The sequence below is a fragment of the Platalea leucorodia genome, assembly GCF_965183815.1.
Source record: "Platalea leucorodia genome assembly, chromosome: Z".
In the NCBI taxonomy this organism is placed as follows: Eukaryota; Metazoa; Chordata; class Aves; order Pelecaniformes; family Threskiornithidae; genus Platalea; species Platalea leucorodia.
Window position 1 is genome coordinate 16,958,039 of NC_138858.1, and position 19,364 is coordinate 16,977,402.

The 19,364-nt window shown below is 43.1% G+C and overlaps 1 protein-coding gene across 7 annotated transcripts; it reads left to right on the forward strand.

Moving 5' to 3' along the window:
• Positions 1-838: 838 nt before the first annotated feature.
• ZNF131 (zinc finger protein 131) lies at positions 839-18,929 on the forward strand. 7 transcript variants are annotated; one of them, XM_082335977.1, is made up of 9 exons: positions 1,464-1,887; positions 4,842-4,980; positions 6,443-6,544; positions 7,370-7,514; positions 10,497-10,860; positions 10,963-11,185; positions 14,834-14,964; positions 17,596-18,246; positions 18,738-18,929. In XM_082335977.1, exons 1-9 carry the CDS (start codon positions 1,816-1,818, stop codon positions 18,819-18,821), a joined length of 1,911 nt encoding a protein of 636 aa, XP_082192103.1. In that variant the 5' UTR covers positions 1,464-1,815; the 3' UTR covers positions 18,822-18,929. The 7 variants fall into 7 exon arrangements, with proteins under 7 accessions (XP_082192099.1, XP_082192103.1, XP_082192098.1 ...); XM_082335975.1 differs by adding an exon at positions 3,915-4,111 and having other exon boundaries at positions 1,827-1,887; positions 10,497-11,185; XM_082335974.1 differs by lacking the exon at positions 1,464-1,887 and adding exons at positions 1,935-2,024; positions 3,915-4,111 and having other exon boundaries at positions 10,497-11,185.
• The last annotated feature ends 435 nt before the right edge of the window (positions 18,930-19,364 follow it).

A 19,364-nucleotide genomic window follows, 5' to 3' on the forward strand; every position in this document is an offset into this window, starting at 1 on the left:
TTCCTAACGTACTGCCGTGCACCAGAAAAGAAGAACGGGAGTGGGCCAACAGCTCCTAGGTTGGGGGCAATCGTCTGAGCAGCCCCGCTGAGAGCAACAGTATCGTGACATCAGCAGGCCGCTAAGCAATAACACGAGGGAATAAAAGGGACATAAATTTGGCTTCAAACTTTTTTTATATGACATTACAAGCCATCGGTATGGATGAAACTTTCTTGTGTTACTGTGTTACACAACAGGGCGGAGAGGCTTAGGAGTTTACGTGTTGAAGGGTATGGGAAAATCAGTCTGAAGCTGGCTGAACGTCCGTTACTGACGCTCCGTTTGATGTTGCAGGGTTTCTACGCGGAACGGCTGCCCTGGCTTCGCAGGCATTCACCCTTCTGGTGCAGGACGAGCGCGGCCAACGCGATGAGGTAGGTCCGGCACGAGGGGAGAGCGCCGCCGTTCATTAGCAAGCCCATTCACAGGCATTGCGTCAGCAAGCACGTCAGAACGCGCGGCCGTCGCGTGCGGCGGCTCTTCCCGTGCCCCGCGGGACACAGAGGCTGCCGACGGGACGACGGCTGTGCCGTGCCGACACGGGGAATGACTGCGCGGGTTTACCCGGGGGGCCCGCGCCCCCCTGCTGACGGCGGCCGCCGCCTGCCCGACGGGGACGCCCCCGACGGGCGAAACCAGCCCTTCGCTGCCGCCCCCCCCGAGACTACAACTCCCAGGATGCACCGGGCCGCCGGGCCCCGCCCCCCCGCCGCCCGCGCGCCCTGCCGCGCTAAAGGTGACCCTGCCGTCACTTCCTCCCCGCGGTGCAGGCCGGGAATGCGAGTCGCGATTGGCCGGCGCCCGCCCCGCTTTCCAGCGCGCTGGCGAGCAGGAAGCGGCAACGGCGGAGCGGGCGCGGCGGAGCGAGGGGCTCCGCGCGGTGAGTACCTACCGGAACCGCCCTCCCACCCCGCGGGGCGCCGCGCCGCCGGGCCGCGGCCCGGCCGGGAATTGAAAAGGGATCGATTTAATGCGCGCTTTGATGACGTAATAGGGACTAACGAGGCGGCCGTGCTGCCACGCGCGCGGCTCGGGCCGGCACCGGCCGCCTCCCCTCCTCGGGCGTGCCCTCGCGGGACACGCGCGCCCGCCGGCCGTCGCCCGCGCCCCTCTCGGGGCGCCCGTGCCCGGCGGGCGCTCGGCGCTGGCTAGGCCTTCCGCCTTCTCCCGCTCCTGGGACTCGGCGGGAGCTCATTGGCTCCTCCGCGCGGGGCGGGCTCTGCCGCCGCCTCAGGATTGGCGGGGGCCGCGCTGACTGCCATCGGTGCCCGCCAATGGGGCTGCGGCTGGCTGCGGCCGGCCACGGGGGCGCGAGGGCTGAAGCCTGGGGGAGGCGCGCGCGGCCGGCGGGGCCTTGGCGGGGCCCGGGCCGCGGCCTGCGGGAGCGCGGCGGGGCCCCGGGCGATGGCGGCGGCCCCGGTGCCGCCCGCGGCCGCTGTGGGCGGCGAGAAGCCTCTCCCGCTCCTTGGCAGTGCGGCCCCCGGCGTGTGGCTGGGCCGCCTCCGCCTCAGCGGGAGCGAGGCCTCGTCTGTGGCTGCGGGGACCGAGGGGCTGGCTGGGTGCTTGCTCCGCCGTTGTTATTTTTGAGGGAAAATAGGCAGCACGGTGCGCAGGAAGTTCTCGCTTCTGCCTTACCTGGAAGCAACCGCTGCTGTTGGCCACGAAACAGCGCTCAGGTTCCCCTTCCCTCAGGTGGCTGCAGCCAGATGGCAGCGGTTTGGCCACCGGTCGTCTGAGTTGCCCTGGCACTGCTCAGCCTGCCTGCACTCCTGTATGGTCCATGCAGGGAAAGAAAACAAATGTCTAGTGCCTAAAATACAAGGAGTTCCTGTTGTAGTCCAGGAGGTTAGTAACAATAAGATGGCTTCATTGAGGTAGATTTGTAAAAACAGATCTGCAAAACGCATGCATATCACATGAGATGCATCCAGTGTTACAAGCTTATAAGTCAGTAGTTGGCTGCGTCTTCCAAGAAAATCGAGGTAAACAACTGGAGTGGTCCAGGTTCCGTCACTCATCTGTGAGCCTGCTCATAAGTGGTGGCTTGGATCGCTTCTGTCTGCCTGCCTTGGCTTCTTAGTTTTCTCTGAGGACTGTACCTTTCAGTTCTTCCTCCAAAGCTGCCATGCTCTTATTGAATACCTGCTGTTCTGTTGGGCTTTTTCCTGCAATATCACTGGGCTTTTAAAATGAGAATACTCAATGAATGCTGCAACTGCATTTCGAGATGCAATAAAGTCGCACTTTTTACTAGTTCTGTGTTAATTCGTGACAACAAGCTAGCTGTCATAAGGTGTATGTTTTCTCGTTCATGTTTTTTAACTGTTCTGAGAAAGACAAACTTTTTAAAATTTCTTAGATTTGATAGGGAGGAGGTTGTTCTATTATTTTGAGGGTTTTTTTTGTAAGATACCCCTACAAACGTTCAATTTAGAAGTAAATTGCATTTGAATAGGTGGAAATCATGAGAGTCGGGGGTGAAAATTTTGTTTGTTTTTACTTCTAAGGAATTATGTTTTTAACTGCAAGTCATCTGTCCTTTTATGATGTGTCAAAAAATGGGCAGGAGGTGCTGGTCATCTGTCTTAGACCCATCGTTACCGATGAGGTGAAGGGAAAGCAGCAGCCGCTCCTTTCTGCCTCGCCTTCCCGCTTGCCCTCTCACAGCCTGGTCTCCTCTGTCCCCTTTAAGGCCCTGATAGGTATTTCAGCATCTGCTTGGCAAAGCAGTGATAGCGCGTAGAGCTAGACTTCATAAGCGGCTGCTTCTGCTCTTCTTTTTTCATGCTTTTGGCAACTTGACTTCTCCACGGGCCAGTTCTTCTGAGATGCAAGAATGAGTGTGTTTTGTGGTGAAAATATGAATTCCACAATTTCCTTTACTTGGTGTTTGTAACTTTGCTTTTATCATAAGCCGATGTACCTTCGACTTCTTTCAAACCCTGTATACCCGTATGTGCGTTTGTTGTAAGTGAGGTAGAATTCACACAGCTGCACAGGGGAGTTAGCAAGTGTGGTGGCATCAGCTCAGATGTGGTTAGTACACGTCAGGAACAGTTTTGGGCCCAGGACTTTCCAACTCCAACCACACACAAAAAAAATCTGCACCAGAAGTCAGGGAGCGCCTGCTCTCTAGTTTCCTCCTAGCACTCTGGAGAAAACGGCTTCTTTGCCACAGCAGAAATTTCCCTCTCTGTATTCAGCGTTTGGTTTGATGGTAGCTGCTCTCCTCACTTGCTTCCTTTTGTCCATTGGCACGTCCCAGCTGTGGGGAGCGGGGAGTGACTCAGATTTGCAAATCCCCTCGCTGTGGATTAAGGTGAAATAACACTCAAGGTCTGTACATAAACATCAGCTTTAATGAGAGATTTCCATAGAACAAATATTCTGTAAAGGTTGGCCCTCTAACAGTTATACCGACCTAAGCTATGCGGCTCTATGGGAAATGAAGGTAAGCCTTGCGTTATTCGATCCAGCGTCAGACCCGCCAAGGCGGGCATTGGGTGAGGGGAGCCCCTGTACACTCGCAGGTGGCCCTATTGATTGGCCCCAGCTCCTAATCTTCTGGAACCGGGCCAAGAAGGCTCCACGAGTGGTTGAGACACCCCTCGAATCAAGAGAAGTGGCACTAGGCCCCTCCTCGTGACTTAACCCTCTCTCGACTCCCGGCAGGGCCTCCGGGCTCGCAGTGCAGGCGCCTGGGGCTCGTCCCTTCCACCATGCTGAGTGTAACAGTACAGCAAAGGGTATGCCTCACATTCCTTCAAAACTCATTCAAGCCTCGTCAGAAACCACGTGTTTTTCAAAGACTGTGAGAAGAAACAATGTTTCTGTGCTAATGTGACTTTGAAACGGCTTTGCTTTTTCTATAGCATTCTCACTGTGAGCCATGTGAATGTGGGAGTTGAAGATGAGTGCTGCTGCACAGATCTGAAGTCATTGCCTGGAGTTAATTTGTGAAGCGCTTTCACTGAAGCGCTTGGACTCTCTCACGAGGTTCTTTTGCATAAGCAGCAGACTAACATCTGCGTCTTGTCCACAGGCACAGAGTTCTGCTAAACCTCTTCAGGTTTGAGAACCTCTGCAACTCCCAACCCCAGCTATGTTTGTTGTATAAGTAAGGGAGGAAGGGCCATCAGATTACAAGCGTATGCGTCCTTCAAAAAGTTGGCAAAGAATATTTCACCTTGCAGGGGGAGAAGTGTAAGTAGGCTGGGTGAATAAGATGCTCTTTGCTCTTGGGTGCGACAGCACGTTAAATCCCTGGCAACTCGTATGTACTCAGAAGCTGAAAAGTGCTGCTTTATTACATCCTTATTTAAAGGAAGTAAACATCTTGTGCTCACTAAGTGCAAAATGTGACTTTAATATGAAAATTTTAAGACCTGTTCTTCTATGAAGTGGATTGGTGGAATTGCGAGAAGTAACTGTATAAAAGATTGTGACGTTATGCTGCTGAGGTGTTGTTGAATAGTTAGCTGTGGAGACGTTATATCCCTGCAGTATTTGCTTTGAGGGAGGTGGGTCCTTGCTGAATCTGTAGAATAAAGAAATACACTTACACACTTTGACTGTTTTTTCATGTGTATAAATGAGGCAATATTCCACATCGTTAACCCTACCATTTCCTACACGTCAGCTAAAATGAGGTAAACCTGTTACCAAGACAGCGGAGTGTTCCTATTGGTTTTGTCGTCCCTGAAAAGTGCTAGTTAGTTCATGTTTGTATACTAACCTGACTGTGCATAGTATTTACTGAGTCGTGCGGTATTCTCACTCTCGTACCACGTCTCTTGCAGACCAGTCCTTTTGCCATGGAAGCCGAAGAAACAATGGAGTGTATCCAGGAATTCCCTGAACACTATAAAGTTATTTTGGATAGACTGAATGAACAACGTGAGCAGGACCAGTTTACAGATATCACTCTGATTGTCGATGGTACGTACAGGCCTGAGAACTAGTTGATACACAGAAAATTCTGAAAGCTGTGCTGGGGAGCTGTTGTGTTTGTCACAGATCAGCTGCCAAACTGGGCTTCTATCAGATTCTTGGTTCTCTACTGGTGTGTGAGTTGTTTGCAGAGTTTCATTTAAAATCTTGGGGTGAACAGAGTCTCCAGCAGTGATTAATAATTTGGCTTCTGCTTTTCCAAACAAGGGGCTAAATATTTTCAGATAGAAGCCCACTTTGAAACCACTGTGCTATATTAAACCTGTTGTCTATCGTTAAAATATGTTTCCCTAACTTGAGCTGACTGTTTGCATGCAGAGAACTTGTACAAATACTGTGTTTAAAAAAAAAAAAAAAACCAACAAAAAACAAACAAACAAACAAAACCCCAGAAACAACCCACCTTGAAATAAGATTTACTTCTTGCTTCTCTGGTGTCTGCCTACTATTTTAATATACAGTTAAAATAGGGTAGAAGCACTCACTTTTCTTTTTATATGTGTTCTAAGGACATAAGTGTTAGTTTAAAAGGATGACAGAGATATAAGTGCTTAGTATCTCCTTAGAAAAAGTGGTGTCTGGTAGATGACCTAACATTGCTTCTTATCCCAAACATGTCTTAGAACAGATGAGGACTTCAAGGAAGATAGGCAGTGTCCACTAGGACAGACTTAGCTAAAGGAGTACCACCTGATCTTCAAAAGGACAGCAAGAACTCAGTTGAAGGAAAAGGGTCCTACAGAGCCCGGATTAGAGAAAAAATTACCCTTCAGGAATTGCCATAGTTTAACTGACAGCGCTTGCATAAAACTTACCCTGAATGTTTGTTCCTGCTCTGGTATTACCAGACCCATGTGTTGAGCTCCAAGCTGTTTTTATGTGCAGCTGTGTAATTCTAATCCATGCTGCTTCTATTATCTCTGTCCCATGGAGCCTTATGAATGTTCATGCCTGTGCCAGGGAGAAGGCAACACAGTGATGGGAAATACACAGTCTGGAAAACAGGAAGAACAGAGCAGAACTGCTTCTGTTCTGCAGTGGTGTTTATGCTGGCGGAAGTGGTGATAAAATACATCTGTCTGTAAGAGCAACAAAAACCAAGGAGAACCTGGATAAAACTTGAGAGCTGAGCCCAAGACATACAGGAAAAAGTTTACATAGGAATTTCCCATAAATTAAATATCTGAAAAGAGAAACACTGGAGTGAGTGAGTCATCCAGCTGATTGAGTTGCAGAGCTAAAGCAAGCTCAGTGTGTCAGCAAGGGTCTGCATGAGACGGGACAGGTTATCTGCAGTAGTATCCCGTGTTACAAGGAGACATACTAACTGACTATATACTGCTGGAATAGATTTGTAGACTGAGTGGTCTCTTTTCTGGATCTGCAGTTATTCTGCACTATGAGTGAAGAAGGTGTTACCCTAATCCAAAATTTTTGTCTCTACTTGTAGGTCACCATTTCAAAGCTCATAAGGCTGTTCTTGCTGCCTGCAGCCAGTTCTTCTACAAATTCTTCCAAGATTTCACTCAGGAGCCCTTGGTGGAGATTGAAGGTAATCTGATTTGTGCATATAAAAACCTTCAGAGTTGTGTGCCCAAGCTGGAAATGAATGTAGTTTCCTTGGTACAGGCTTACATACATGCTTGGTCGTATCGATTAGCTTTCTAGATCTCAGCTCTTGAGTGGTTCTGAGGCAGCTACCACCACTGGAAAAAAACTTCCCCTGAAGAAAAATTGAAAAGAAAAAGAACAGTCTTGAATTAAATCTTTTGGAATGGAAAGTGTGAGGTTGTGTGGGTGGTTTTTTCCTTTATTTTTTTCTTCCCACCAATACATGGCTAATGGAGGTCAGCCAGACCCTGTATGTTTTTAGGACTAGCAGTGTGACATACCATCTTTTCGCTGACAACAGCCATTCCAGTCAGATGAAAAAGCCTGCTAGTGATGGCCAATGGCAGATGTCTTGGCTGGGATGCAAGAACAGGATAGACGTGGAGCAATACTTGCCTGGTAGGCAAGGAGCAAATTCCTGGAACAATATTTCAGCCTCCAGTATCTTGCTGCTCAGAGGTCTCTTGAGAGGGAGATTGTATTTTTGTGTTTAAATCTATACTTTTTATTACTCAAACAGGGTTTTGTCCATCTTATCCTTCCTTTTATCTTTGTTGTGGCATAATTCTGTGGTTGTTCCAGATTCATATGTTTCTGCAGCAGACTTTTTATTCCAACATGAGCCTTTTAAGAGCGTCATCTTTATGAAACTGGCAGCTGCAGTACTATGAGCAAAATGGTGAACAGGCAAGTGTGCAAGATTCATCAGATAGAAGAGACTGAGGAATTGCTAAAAGAAACTGTTGTTTTTCTTGCCTGTATATAGGTGTAAGTAACATGGCATTTCGTCACCTCATTGAGTTCACCTATACGGCAAAACTAATGGTCCAAGGTGAGGAAGAAGCAAATGATGTTTGGAAAGCAGCTGAGTATCTACAGATGTTAGAAGCGATCAAAGCACTTGAAATCAGGTAAGCACCTAAGCCTCTTTTTCTTCCCAACACTGAAATGTAGAGTCACAAGAATCCTTTTACAAGAGCTGGCTGCCAGTATTTTGCAGTCCTGTTCCTTATCCTGGAACCTCCTGAACTTGTGTGTGACCATATACTCTTCTACTACAAGACATGGGTCAGAATTACACAGGCTGAAAAATGAATGTCACATTCTTTGGGCTGGAACTTGATGCCAAGTGACGTGGCTGGTAAATGTTGCAGACATAGTAGGGCTGTGACTTTGTGGTAACTAACACCAGTTCTCTGTGCTGTCTGACTGCCCACCTGATAGACAGCTGGGTGTACAGTGACCATGTGCCTCAGGTAGTTAGGCCACATTAACAAGCTTGTGCTGGTGTTTTGATTTCATGCAGCTTTCTGCTATTTCTGAGAGAATAAGCAGTGATCTTAAAACTTCTTGCTGCAAAATTCGCCTCTGAAACTTCTTAAATGAATGTAACTGTTATAATCAGTTTTACACGGGATCAATACTTAATCAAATGTTGCTGTGGCACCTTTTCTCCAGTACCAGGAGCTGTACTCCATTGCCAAACTCCAGCCTGAGAAAAGCAGGTGCCGGTCCCATCATGCTGTCTTTCTTCCCCTTCCTTCCCTTTCACTTTCACAAAGTGCTGTCACGTCCTCACTCCTTCTGCATGGGACACTGTTGTGCTGCTGTGAAGCAGAGGGAGGGGCAATAAATGCTCCCAGCGTTGTGGTTGTTCTTGCTTTCTCTTCTAGAGCTGCTGAAAGGTCTTTGCATTCAGGCTAAGGAAAGACTTGCTTCCTTTTTATCTCCCCATAGACACATTAGCTAAGGCGAGTGGCGTTGGCCCCAAGTTCCTCTAATAGCCAGCTAACATTTTGTTTAAAAAAACCTCCATGACATGATACACTAGAAACTTGGTTTTCAACATCAGCATTTATTTCTGAATTAACTTACTCTGTGCTTATTCTGTGGATTGGCGGTAGAGCTGAATAAGTATGTAATTTTTTTTTAATAGGAAAGATACAGAATTGTGCATTTCTAGTCCTACCCTCCAACCCCACGAACACCCTTTTTTGACATTAGTAAGATTAAGCATGGTACCACCAAAAGAATTTTTTTTTTTTTTTTCATTCAGGAAAAAAAGCAGACCTTAGCTGTCTGCTTGAGGAATTTAAAAGAAACTTGAAACTGAAAAAGTACGTTCTAATCAGTGTTACTTTGAGTCAGTGTACGCTGGTAGAGCTGTTGAACCAGGATTCAGATCCATCTATCAAGCTAAACTGTCCAGCCTGCGATTATTGCCCACTATTGTATAATGTTATGCAGTTTGTTGGTTATTCAGCACTAGTAAACACTGTAATTCTTATGTTACAAGAAAACAAATGTTTTGCTTAATGAACACATATGCAAACCAGTCTATTCTTAGAGTTATTTCCATTGTTCACAGATATTGAAAGGTTTTTTTTGTGGGGGTTTGTTTGGGTTTTTTTTTGGTTAAAAAGACAAACTTGAATACCACTGCCAGTCTCTGTTTTTTCCTCCACAGTAAAAGGGGTAAGAATTGCAATACAGTGCCTCAGCCAGAGCTTTGAGTGAAAGGGATAAGCTTCAGAAACCTCAGCTGAAGTAGAGATGATTATAGAACTAACTATTTGTATACTGCATCAGAGTTGCACATCGCATAATCTAAACTAGAAAGAAAACAACCAGCTGTTATTCCTTAAAGTGCAGTTGTGTTGTATGTCTGTATCCCCACTCAAAGTTTCACACAATGTGGCCAAGGACGGTCGCCTCCTCTTTGCTGAGCAGATTATTCTCTTGGTACGTGATCCTGGAGCTCCTTGCAGTAATGTGCAAAGTAACTGCCACCTTCTAGACATCAGAAATCCAGGCTAGATGAAACTGTAAGTTTAGCTGCTCTGTCTTCCTGTGTCTGAATAGGGTAAGGTACAATTTAATAAGCTGTATCCTGCATTAGATCATTAGCCACACATCTCTGACATATGAGTTACAGATACTGGCGAGAGCCTTATCTCTCCTGTTACTAGAAAACGTGAAGGTGATAGGGAGTAGATTATGTGAAAGGATTTATCAGGCTGCAGGAGAAGGTAAAAGCACAGCTTACTCCTGTCAGTCTGATTTGAGGGGAAGATAGCCACTCATTTTCAAAACTGATAATCATAGTAAAACCTCCAGCACATAAGTGCTGTGGATGATCTTGAGGGCATCAGACTTGAAAGCATTGGCCCACTCAGCTCTGTCTGTGTTTGAGGTGGCATGCTGCCCCTGACGTCTTGGGGGAAGGGCGTTGTGTGTGTATGATGCAGAAAGAACAGGAACAGAGCTGGTGGTTGTGTTTAAGCCCATAAAAGTGAACTAGAATACTCTTCCCACATCACAATGGCTTTTATTTTTACCTCGGCTGTTAGCTGTGTGCTTTCCTGAAGTACGAGATGTTACAATAATCATTGCATGAAGTCACAGCTGTAGTGTTTTCTAACAAGCTGTAAGCACTGCAGGCAATTGCACACCCTCCAGGGCTTAAGAGGTGAATAGCGTAGGAAGGACTTGAATCTTATTTCTGACTAGGCAGGACAAAGAACTCCTTCCTTTGGGGAAGTTTCCTTTCCAAGTACACAATTTCACAAGTTTCTTAGATAAACCTATGTCATTAGGTTAACTGGCCTTTCTTCTTGGACGGTGCTTTGTATCACTGAAGCAGAGCTATTTAAAACACTTTGGTAGCCTTATGTCAAAGGCTCTGCAGCTTTAACCATGCTGTTTTACAGCTGTAAGGAGTATAGATTAAGGACACATTAGCTTCTGACATGCACACCGGTTATGTGGTCATTCATCATTCGACTTCTTTGAGAAACAGCTAGAGAGTGTTGCATGCAGAAGCTCAGTATTAGGCAGGAATTGTTGTGTCAGTGCTTATGGATCTTAACCATGTTTATGCAAATGCTTTACAGGAACAAAGAAAATTCATCACCCTTAGAATCAAATCAAGCACAGGGTAAAAATAAACCAAAAAAGAGGAAGATAGCTGAAACCTCTAATGTTATAACAGAAACACTGCCATCTGCAGAATCGGAGCCTGTTGAAATTGAGGTTGAGATTGCCGAAGGGACGATTGAAGTGGAAGATGACAGCATCGAAACACTGGAAGAAGTAGCTTCTGCAGAGCAGTCCATAAAGTACATACAGACAACGGGTACATCAGATGAATCTGCTTTGGCTCTTTTGGCAGATATCACCAGCAAGTATCGTCAGGGAGAGAGAAAATGCCAGATCCAAGAAGAAGGTGATAGTGCAACTGATCCCTCGTGCAAACAGGTAGAAGGTATTGAAATTGTGGAACTTCAGCTGTCACACGTGAACAATTTATTCCACTGTGAGAAATGTAACCGTTCGTTTAAATTGTTTTACCATTTTAAGGAACACATGAAAACACACTCTACTGAGAGTTACAAGTGTGACATATGCAATAAAAGGTACCTACGAGAGAGTGCTTTGAAACAGCACCTCACCTGTTACCACCTTGATGAAGGTGGTGCCAGCAAGAAGCAAAGACCTGGCAAAAAAATACATATATGCCAGTATTGTGATAAGCAGTTTGACCACTTTGGACATTTCAAAGAGCACCTCCGGAAGCACACAGGTAAGAGTACTGCTATATTCCTGTCCTTGGGGCCTTGGCTCTAGCGTTTTGGGTTTTTGCATGTTTTGGGGAATTAGCGAATATGCTGAAGAGAACGCATGGGTTCTGAGTGCTAGAAATACGTGGCTTCTAGTTACAACTGAAATGCTGGTTTGTCTTTTTGTTTGTTCGTTTGTTTTGTTTTCCATTGCTGGAAACTTTTGAGGGACTGAGGTGGTTAAAAATAGGCACCTCAAACCAGAAGGAACTAATGAAGCTTCTCTCTCAAGTCTATTAAATCTTAAAGATTTTTTCAAAATCATTTCATAAGGCATGTTTCCTTCTTTAAAAGTAACTCCTCAGTTTGGTACTTTTGTTTTCACAATTCTACTTGTAAATGTTTCTGTTGAAATATGATCTGAACTGTGAGCTTCTCAGTGGAATACAGTTTAGAGGGTTTCTTTGTCTAACAGAACTTCTGAGCAAATGCCTATTAATGCATTAAGCATAAAATACCCCCTAACAATTCTCTCCGGTACCATCTTGTTTGGAAAGTTTCACCCTTGCTCTTGACACCTCATCTATGATTTGATTTTTCTTTGTTAATTAACAGGGCAAAACATTTCTAGTGACTATAGTACACTTTTTTTTTACTGTGAAATCTGCATCTTTGAAATCTGGGTAGCATCTTTGAGTACAAAATTACTTATGCTCCTTCTTTATAATATGGGAGGTTAAGATTCTACTTCCTTATCTCACTGAAAAGTCTACTATCTGAACAGGTACTGAGCATTATACAGTCAACTCTGAATGTAAAATATGTGGTCCCGTTCTTCCAGATGTTTTTATTTAATATGTCAGTCATGAGTCATCAGTAAGAATTAAATGGAGGGTAGCAGCCCCATTTCTTTCGCAGCTCCTTATTGTTGTTAAAGCCTTTGAATTCGAATTTCTTTGTATCTGTATATGGGACTGCTGAGTATTGATATATGACACTGTGTCTAGTCTATTTCCAATAGCCCCTTAGAAGTTCCATTTATAAACAGTCTTTGGAAAATGCTTATCCCCTATGAAGCAGGGAGTGTTTTTCCATTATAAGCAATCCAAATACAAGCTACGTAACAAAAATCTTTTCAGAGAAAAGTTTGTGACAGATTAACAGAGTAACCCAGATATCACAATATGTTGGTTGATGTTACCACAAAGGATTTTGAGGACAATGCAACTTAGCATATCACAGGAGGTTACAGAGTACTTCCTAAATATCTATTGATACAACAAATATAATGCATGGAATCTAATTACTTCTGGTTTAGCATTTTCAAAAGCCTTAAGCTTAAAATCAGAACAGATATTACCATCTAACTGTGGTCTCCTAAGGTCAGTGGAAAAAAATCCCGTTCAGCCAGAGGCTTTAGAAGTTCTGAATTCTGTATAGCACTGGTTGAATTCTAAAATGAAATTAGAAGACCTACAAGAAAACATCCTACAAAGTATTTGAGCCTGTTGCTGCCTAATCACAACACCAGTAATAACATGAAAATAGCAATTGAGGCAGAAATAGACCACCTTATCAGTGTTGGTAATTCTTTTTAATGTAGGAATTTGACGTTATCAATGACTATTACCTTCATCTCAATAAAAGAAAGGAAGGAGATCCGTCGAGTTTCTTTCTTACTCATGCATACAGTGCCTTAAGCAGCTTCTGAGTCTCTGAAAAAAAACCTCAGAAATGTCATGCATGTCATGTAACTCTGAAAGTATTAACAAAGTCGTCTCCAGAACTTATAAAGAGAGAGGGGCTTTGGTCTGATGTCATTATTACCTTTTTCCTCTTTATAAGAATGGATGAGATTTCACTTGCCAATCGTAAGTAGTGCACAGGACAGAAGTTCTGCAGGGCTGCACTTAAGTAATGTACATCTGTTGAGTTCAATAGCTCTAATTTCTCTTACACAAGAAGAGCAATCTCATCCATTCTCATAATGGGAGAGAAAGATAATCATCAGATTAGGCCAGAAACCTCCCTAAGAAGAGAGAGAAGAGAGAGGAGAGCAGACAGCTGGCACGCTCCCTGTGTTTTCCATCACTGCTGTGACGGGTGCAGCCCTGGTCACAGCGTTGATTCGCACTGCACAAGAAATCACACATGTCCTTGGCCTTTGGGTATTGTCGCCATTACCTTTGAATTGTCACTTTCAGACACTTTCAGCAGAATATGTTGGAGATTACTGAAGAATTTGAGTAAGAATAGAATAAATTTGTCCCTGACTGGTGCATTGCTCCAAGTAACTATTTTAAACGTGACCAGATCACAGAGCAGGTGAAGGTCTGTGGTGTGAGCTTTGCTCTGTAGTATCCATTGGTTGCTTGGGTGAAGTCTGTGATTTTTGACCTGCAAGACTGATGGCAGGTCAGCATCCTCTGCATTACCTGGACAAGAGTCTCCAGAAACATAGCATTTTGTAACCATTAAGGGGAATGTTCCCACCATTTAACATTTTTCTGTAGCCTTTACGTGTATAAGTGAGAATTATAGGCTACTTGTGGATTTCTTCTGAAAAGCTAATTAGGAACTTCTGAGTATCTTTATTTCTGAAAATATGAGTTTACTGGCTTTCCATCTCAATAGCCAATAACTACTGCATTCCTGAAAATGCAGGCTAGCTAGGATAGATTCTTATGTTATTCACTGAAACATCTCACCCTCTTTTGGAGTTCATTAAGCCGTCTGTTTCAGTAGTGATGTTGGTGTCAGTACCTCCGCAGATTAATTATCAGACTTTCAGAAGAAACACACTGTTCCTAATTTTTTGTATTTTAATTTCCTTGGATTTCCTTGTGTTTGTGCATGATGGAATTAGTAAACAGAGACACCAGTTGTTCTTTGTTACTACTTGATCTACCTGATGACAGTAACAACAATATGCTACTTTGGATGAAAAAGAGAAAACGACCTGTTTTCAGCCTCCCCTGCTGTTGTCCTTAGCTGGCTTCTGTGTTTGGTACCAGGTTTGAAATGAAGTGGCCAAACTGAAAAGAATTTTTATCTTGCTTGTGCCCATTTATGTCCCTCTGTGCTTTCCCTTCACTGTGTTTGGGGAACGAGAGGGGGTGTTGTTTGTTTGTTTGTTTGTTTTGATACTGATGCATTGTTATTTCGGGGTTATTCCATGCCAACTTCTTTTTCTGGAGCTCAGTTTCAGCTCTCAAGCATAAGCTGTTATAGTTCTTGAAAATAAAACTTTGTATTATTTAAATACTTCCTTCTTTAATGTGTCACTTTGTGTATTAACTAATGTTGATTCTTTAATTGTAAATATTATCAGATGAAAAGAGAGAAGTAGATGCTATTTCTTTAAGATATTTCATCAGAATAGTAATCTAATTTCCATAAAAACCTAAATGTACCTTAAATGGCACTGGTAATTGTTACATTGTTTTTTTTCTAAATGAGAGTTATGACTCCACATTAGGTTTTTTCCCTTTTATTTACATAAGTAAAGTTTACACAGAATGTCTTTCTCCTCTTTTTAGAATAATCCAGTTGGCCACATCTTTACAGCATATTTATCAAGCTACACAAAAGGGAGAGAGGGGAAGAAGAGAGAACTGACAGAAAACTGGCTGGTTTTATACACTTACAAATCCCTGTATCTGTCTTAACAGGTGAAAAACCATTTGAATGTCCAAACTGCCATGAACGTTTTGCTAGGAATAGCACACTCAAATGTCACCTGACGGCCTGTCAGTCTGGAGCTGGAGCTAAAAAGGGAAGAAAGAAGCTGTACGAATGTCAGGTGGGTAATGGAAGCAGCAGAGTCTGAGGCTAGATAGCTCCTTCCTGTGCTGAGGGAGTGTGGGAGTGCTGAGCAGGAAAGGCAACGAGAGCAGGCTTATCTCTCCATGAGCTACTTTTAGTGAAATAAATATAAGGATCGCATTCAACCACAACATGCAGATAAATTCTTATATCTGAGTAGTTCCATTTAAAATATGGAATTACTGATATGGACCCTCATAATACTTGTAATCAGAGAGTCTTATGGGTTGGTAAGTGTTCATCTGCGTTTTACTGATCTTTCTGCTTCCTTTTCAAGGTTCTTGATGCACTGACCTAGGCCTTTCCTGCTTGTGAGCATGCTTCACTAAAGTCCAAAATAAAAAGTACTATTTTATTTCCTATTTTATTATTCTTCTGTTTGATATCCAATATGTTGACTTTGTCTGGAAAGTCATTCCAGCTTATGATGACACTCTGTAATGTCTTTTAAGCAAATATAAATGCTGTAGATGGATAGCTAGGGTATTTGGTCACTACATGTAACTGACATTTGAAAAGTTGTTCAGATAAATCTTGCATATCTTTTCAAAGCTGATTCTGAAAAGCTGGAAGATACAAGAACTGAGGCTGGTTGTAGCATTTCTGTGTGCCATTTTGCTGCCCCACTGCTGTGACAGTCTCAAATAAGAACACACTTCTTTCTCTTGCTCTCTTGCACACGCTCCCATGCTCTCACACTCCCGCTCTCTTTCTCACATGTTCTCGCGCTCATTCTCAGTCATTCTCTCGCACTCTTTCTTTCTCTTTTCCCTTAAGGCTCTCACCTTATTCAGTTCACAGAATGGCTGTGGTTTGAGGTTAAATTGGGTTGTGTAGTGAAGAAAACTGCCAGGTATTGGCTTTATTTGTTCCAAAGGAGAGAGTGATCTTATTCACAGAAAGCACTGAATACTGCATGAGATTAATTAATTTTGTGTTGCTAATCAAATCATTTAATCTGAAGTTTTGCTGATGCTGTTGCATCATTTAGTTGTTGTGCTAGTTGTGAAGTTAATTCTTGGGAGCTTACCTTTGTCTGAAAGATAAGTTTGTCCTGAATGTGAGAATTACTGTATAACAGAGTTGTACCTAATAGCTTCACTGAACGTACTGTTTTGTCTTTGTGATCCTTTGGTCTAATCGCTTTGTGTCATAGCTTTCTCTTTCTAAATTGATACCACATCCTCTCACAGGTGTTATGAATATGGATTAGTGTTTCTTCAGCCTGCGGAAACTACAGTGAATAAATTTTTGGATAATTTTTTCTTGAATTTTTCCTTCTTTAGAACGAAATTTGAATAGCATTCAATAAATAAATCTAGGCTCACTGAACAAAGAGGAGAAAACAAAATTGTGCTTCCTTGATGAGCATTTCTGGTGCTTTTCAGTGAGTACTGAATTAGGCTCCACATGGGAAGAACAATAATTGTGTGCTTGGGCATTACTGATAGACATTACCTTTATGTACGACTAAGTAATTTTGAGAGTGCTTGTCTGTAAGGTTAGTATTTTAAGGAGTGTATGTGCAACTTCATTGCACTGAAGTGTGAGCCGGGGGGGGGAAAAAGCACGGCACTAGCATCACAAACCAGTTTTAACAGACTTCAATAGCAGAATGGAGATACTTAGCTCCACTACACAGACCTGTTCTTGAGTTAATGCCTGTCAGGTACTCCATCGTTCTTCTGTGCCGTTGCTGAAAATTATGAGGAGATGGAACATTCTGTTTCAAAACTATTTGCCAGCAGTTGAAGGCGCGTTGAGACGTGTGTTCTTGGCTGCTTTCTGCAGCCAAGAACACTTACATGGACAAAGGCTCCTGAGCCTGTTTCTTTACTCCGAGCCTGACTCTACCCCACTCTTCTCTCTCTTCTGCCCTGGCACCTCATTCATTTTTGTAGTCTCTGTGTGTTGTTTTCAGGCTACTTACCTCACTGCCAGCTGAAGGGAAGGAAGTGTGCTCATGTGCTTTGTGAAAATAGTATGTTTGCTGTTGAGGCAGTACTTTTAGCTGGAAGAGAATTAAAGGGATGGAGTTTTAAGAGAGTGTTTTATCTGCTGAAATCACTCAAGTGGTTTTTTGAAATGGCAAAATGGAGAGTTCAGTCTAACCAGTTAAACCTCATGATGCCGTGAGCAAATGATGCTGTGAGCAAATGAAAGCTGATAAGGAAAAGATGGCTAGTACTGCATCTAGAACTTAGTAAAAGGACAGTTTGTATTACACTTTAATTGTACAGTATTATTACATAAATAGCTTTCCACCTGAAACTCTAGCACCAGACATTTATTGGGGCATGATAGTGTACATGAATTTCACGTAAGGTTAAAATAAGAAAACTTTCAAATGCTGTACTGACTCATAAATTTTGTAGGTATCCTGTGTATGCACAACTCAAAGTAGCACACTGTTTCTTAAAAAGAAATAAATAAATACCAGATCTTCTGTTTATCTGAAGCTGACTTCTCAGCTTTTACCTCGTAACATAAATGGTTTTTAATCCAAGTAGCAAGAAGCTACACTATGTGAAGCTATGATCTGAAACAGGCACTATACTTTGTCATATTTCTGGTGACACTGTTTAACATACGGTATCTTTTGTTTCAGGTTTGTAACAGCGTGTTTAACAGCTGGGATCAATTCAAAGATCACTTGGTAATACACACCGGTGACAAACCCAACCACTGTACCTTATGTGATTTGTGGTTTATGCAAGGCAGTGAGCTGAGAAGGCATCTCAAAGAAATGCACAATATTTCAGAACGAATAGTGACAGAAGAGGTTCTTCCAGTGGAAGCTGTGGAAGCTGAACCAGTAACATCAATGACTATAATAGAACAAGTGGAGCAAGTCCATGTCCTACCAGTAATTCAGGTACAAGTGGATCCTGCACAGGTAACTGTGGAACAGATGCACCAGGATCTCATACAGGACAATCAGGTGAAAGGCACACAGATAGACGAACTGCAAGAACAGGTGCAAATTAGTTACTTGGAAGTTGAACACATTCAGACTGAACAAGGTGCTGAAGTTCATGTGGAGCAGTTACATGTTGAGCACGTAAATCAAATACAGATGGAAGAAGTACAGGCAGAACTTATAGATGGAACAGACCTTGAACAAGTAGAATATGAAAGTGTTGATCAAGGAGAAGCAGAAGAAAAGGAGCCTAATCAAGTGGATGATGCAGATAAGGAAGATCATGAACAAGCTGAAGACTTAAAAACTCAACAATTAGTGGACACGCAGAATGAAAAGGTTGATGACTAGGACAAATAACCACACTGTGCAGGTTTAGGAATGAAATACCAAATTATTTTTGTTAACTTTTATGTTGGTTTTTGAACCATCAGTGGTCACCTTTCCAATATGCTGTCCTTAGGAAGCTGGACAAGTGGACCAAAATTAGCTTTCTTCATGTACAAGTAAACTTCTCTCATATGTGAAAAATAACTTTCCCATTCATGTAATACCATGGAACAGAAACTACCACAGATACGGACAGCTTTGTGGGGATTTTAATAATTAATAGCTTGTATCATTGTTACACCATCCCTGGGTATATGTAAGAGTAACTTCACCTCTTTCTCTCTTGCAATAGAAGCAAAATCTTGTTACAGATTTGCAGGGTGTCTGTGGCAGAAGAATCTGTAAAATCTGGTGGGTTCTATTGTAAGTGGCAATTGGGTACCTGTGAATTTTCAGATCAGGCTGTTTGTTGTATCCTAACAGCGGTCCCTAACTTTCAGGCTGGGGAAGAAACATTGTTGCTGGAGGTCTCTGAGCACAAAAATCCTGTGCCTTTTCAACACCGACTGGTTAAATTTCTGTAAAGTTCCTAGAGTGTTCAAGAACCTAGTTCAGTAAAAGGCAATGTAGGTAATGTTATAGCGCTTTATATTTTTGCTTAAAATTGTCAGCTACTGATTTTTTTTTTTTTTTGCGTTAAATGTAGAGGCGGGGGGGCTGAGGGAGGAAACAGATTCCACGTGAAGGCAGCAGGACACTCTAAAAGGGACAGTTTAAAATAGGAAAAGCGCAGTAGAATCTGTGGTAAACATGAGCTGGAAGAAAGCTACCAGCAGACTCTTCTTTTATAAACCATCATTTTGGAAAACGAGTATGTTTAAACGTGAATATAGAGGAGACTTGTCTATATGGTATCAGGTTCCTGATTTTTTGAAATGAAATTCTGACACTTGACACAAAGATGTGCTAAACATAAAAGTAAAAGCCATAGGTATGAGTGCTAATCTGTGGATTGAAAAGTAGGAGTGTAAATAATTTAATCAATATTAGACAATAAAACAATACCAACCATGAAATGTTGCATTATTTGTTTCATCCAATAAATTAGGAACAACTGAGGGAGTGGC

What these genes read in the sequence shown, in the direction of transcription:
- ZNF131 (XM_082335972.1), top strand. Translation starts at nt 1,816, where the DNA reads ATGGTCCATGCAGGGAAAGAAAACAAATGTCTAGTGCCTAAAATACAA. An exon ending in GCCCTTGGTGGAGATTGAAG is followed by an intron (nt 6,545 to 7,369) that starts GTAATCTGATTT and finishes GCCTGTATATAG; the next exon opens with GTGTAAGTAACATGGCATTT. An exon ending in GCACCTCCGGAAGCACACAG is followed by an intron (nt 11,186 to 14,833) that starts GTAAGAGTACTG and finishes CTGTCTTAACAG; the next exon opens with GTGAAAAACCATTTGAATGT.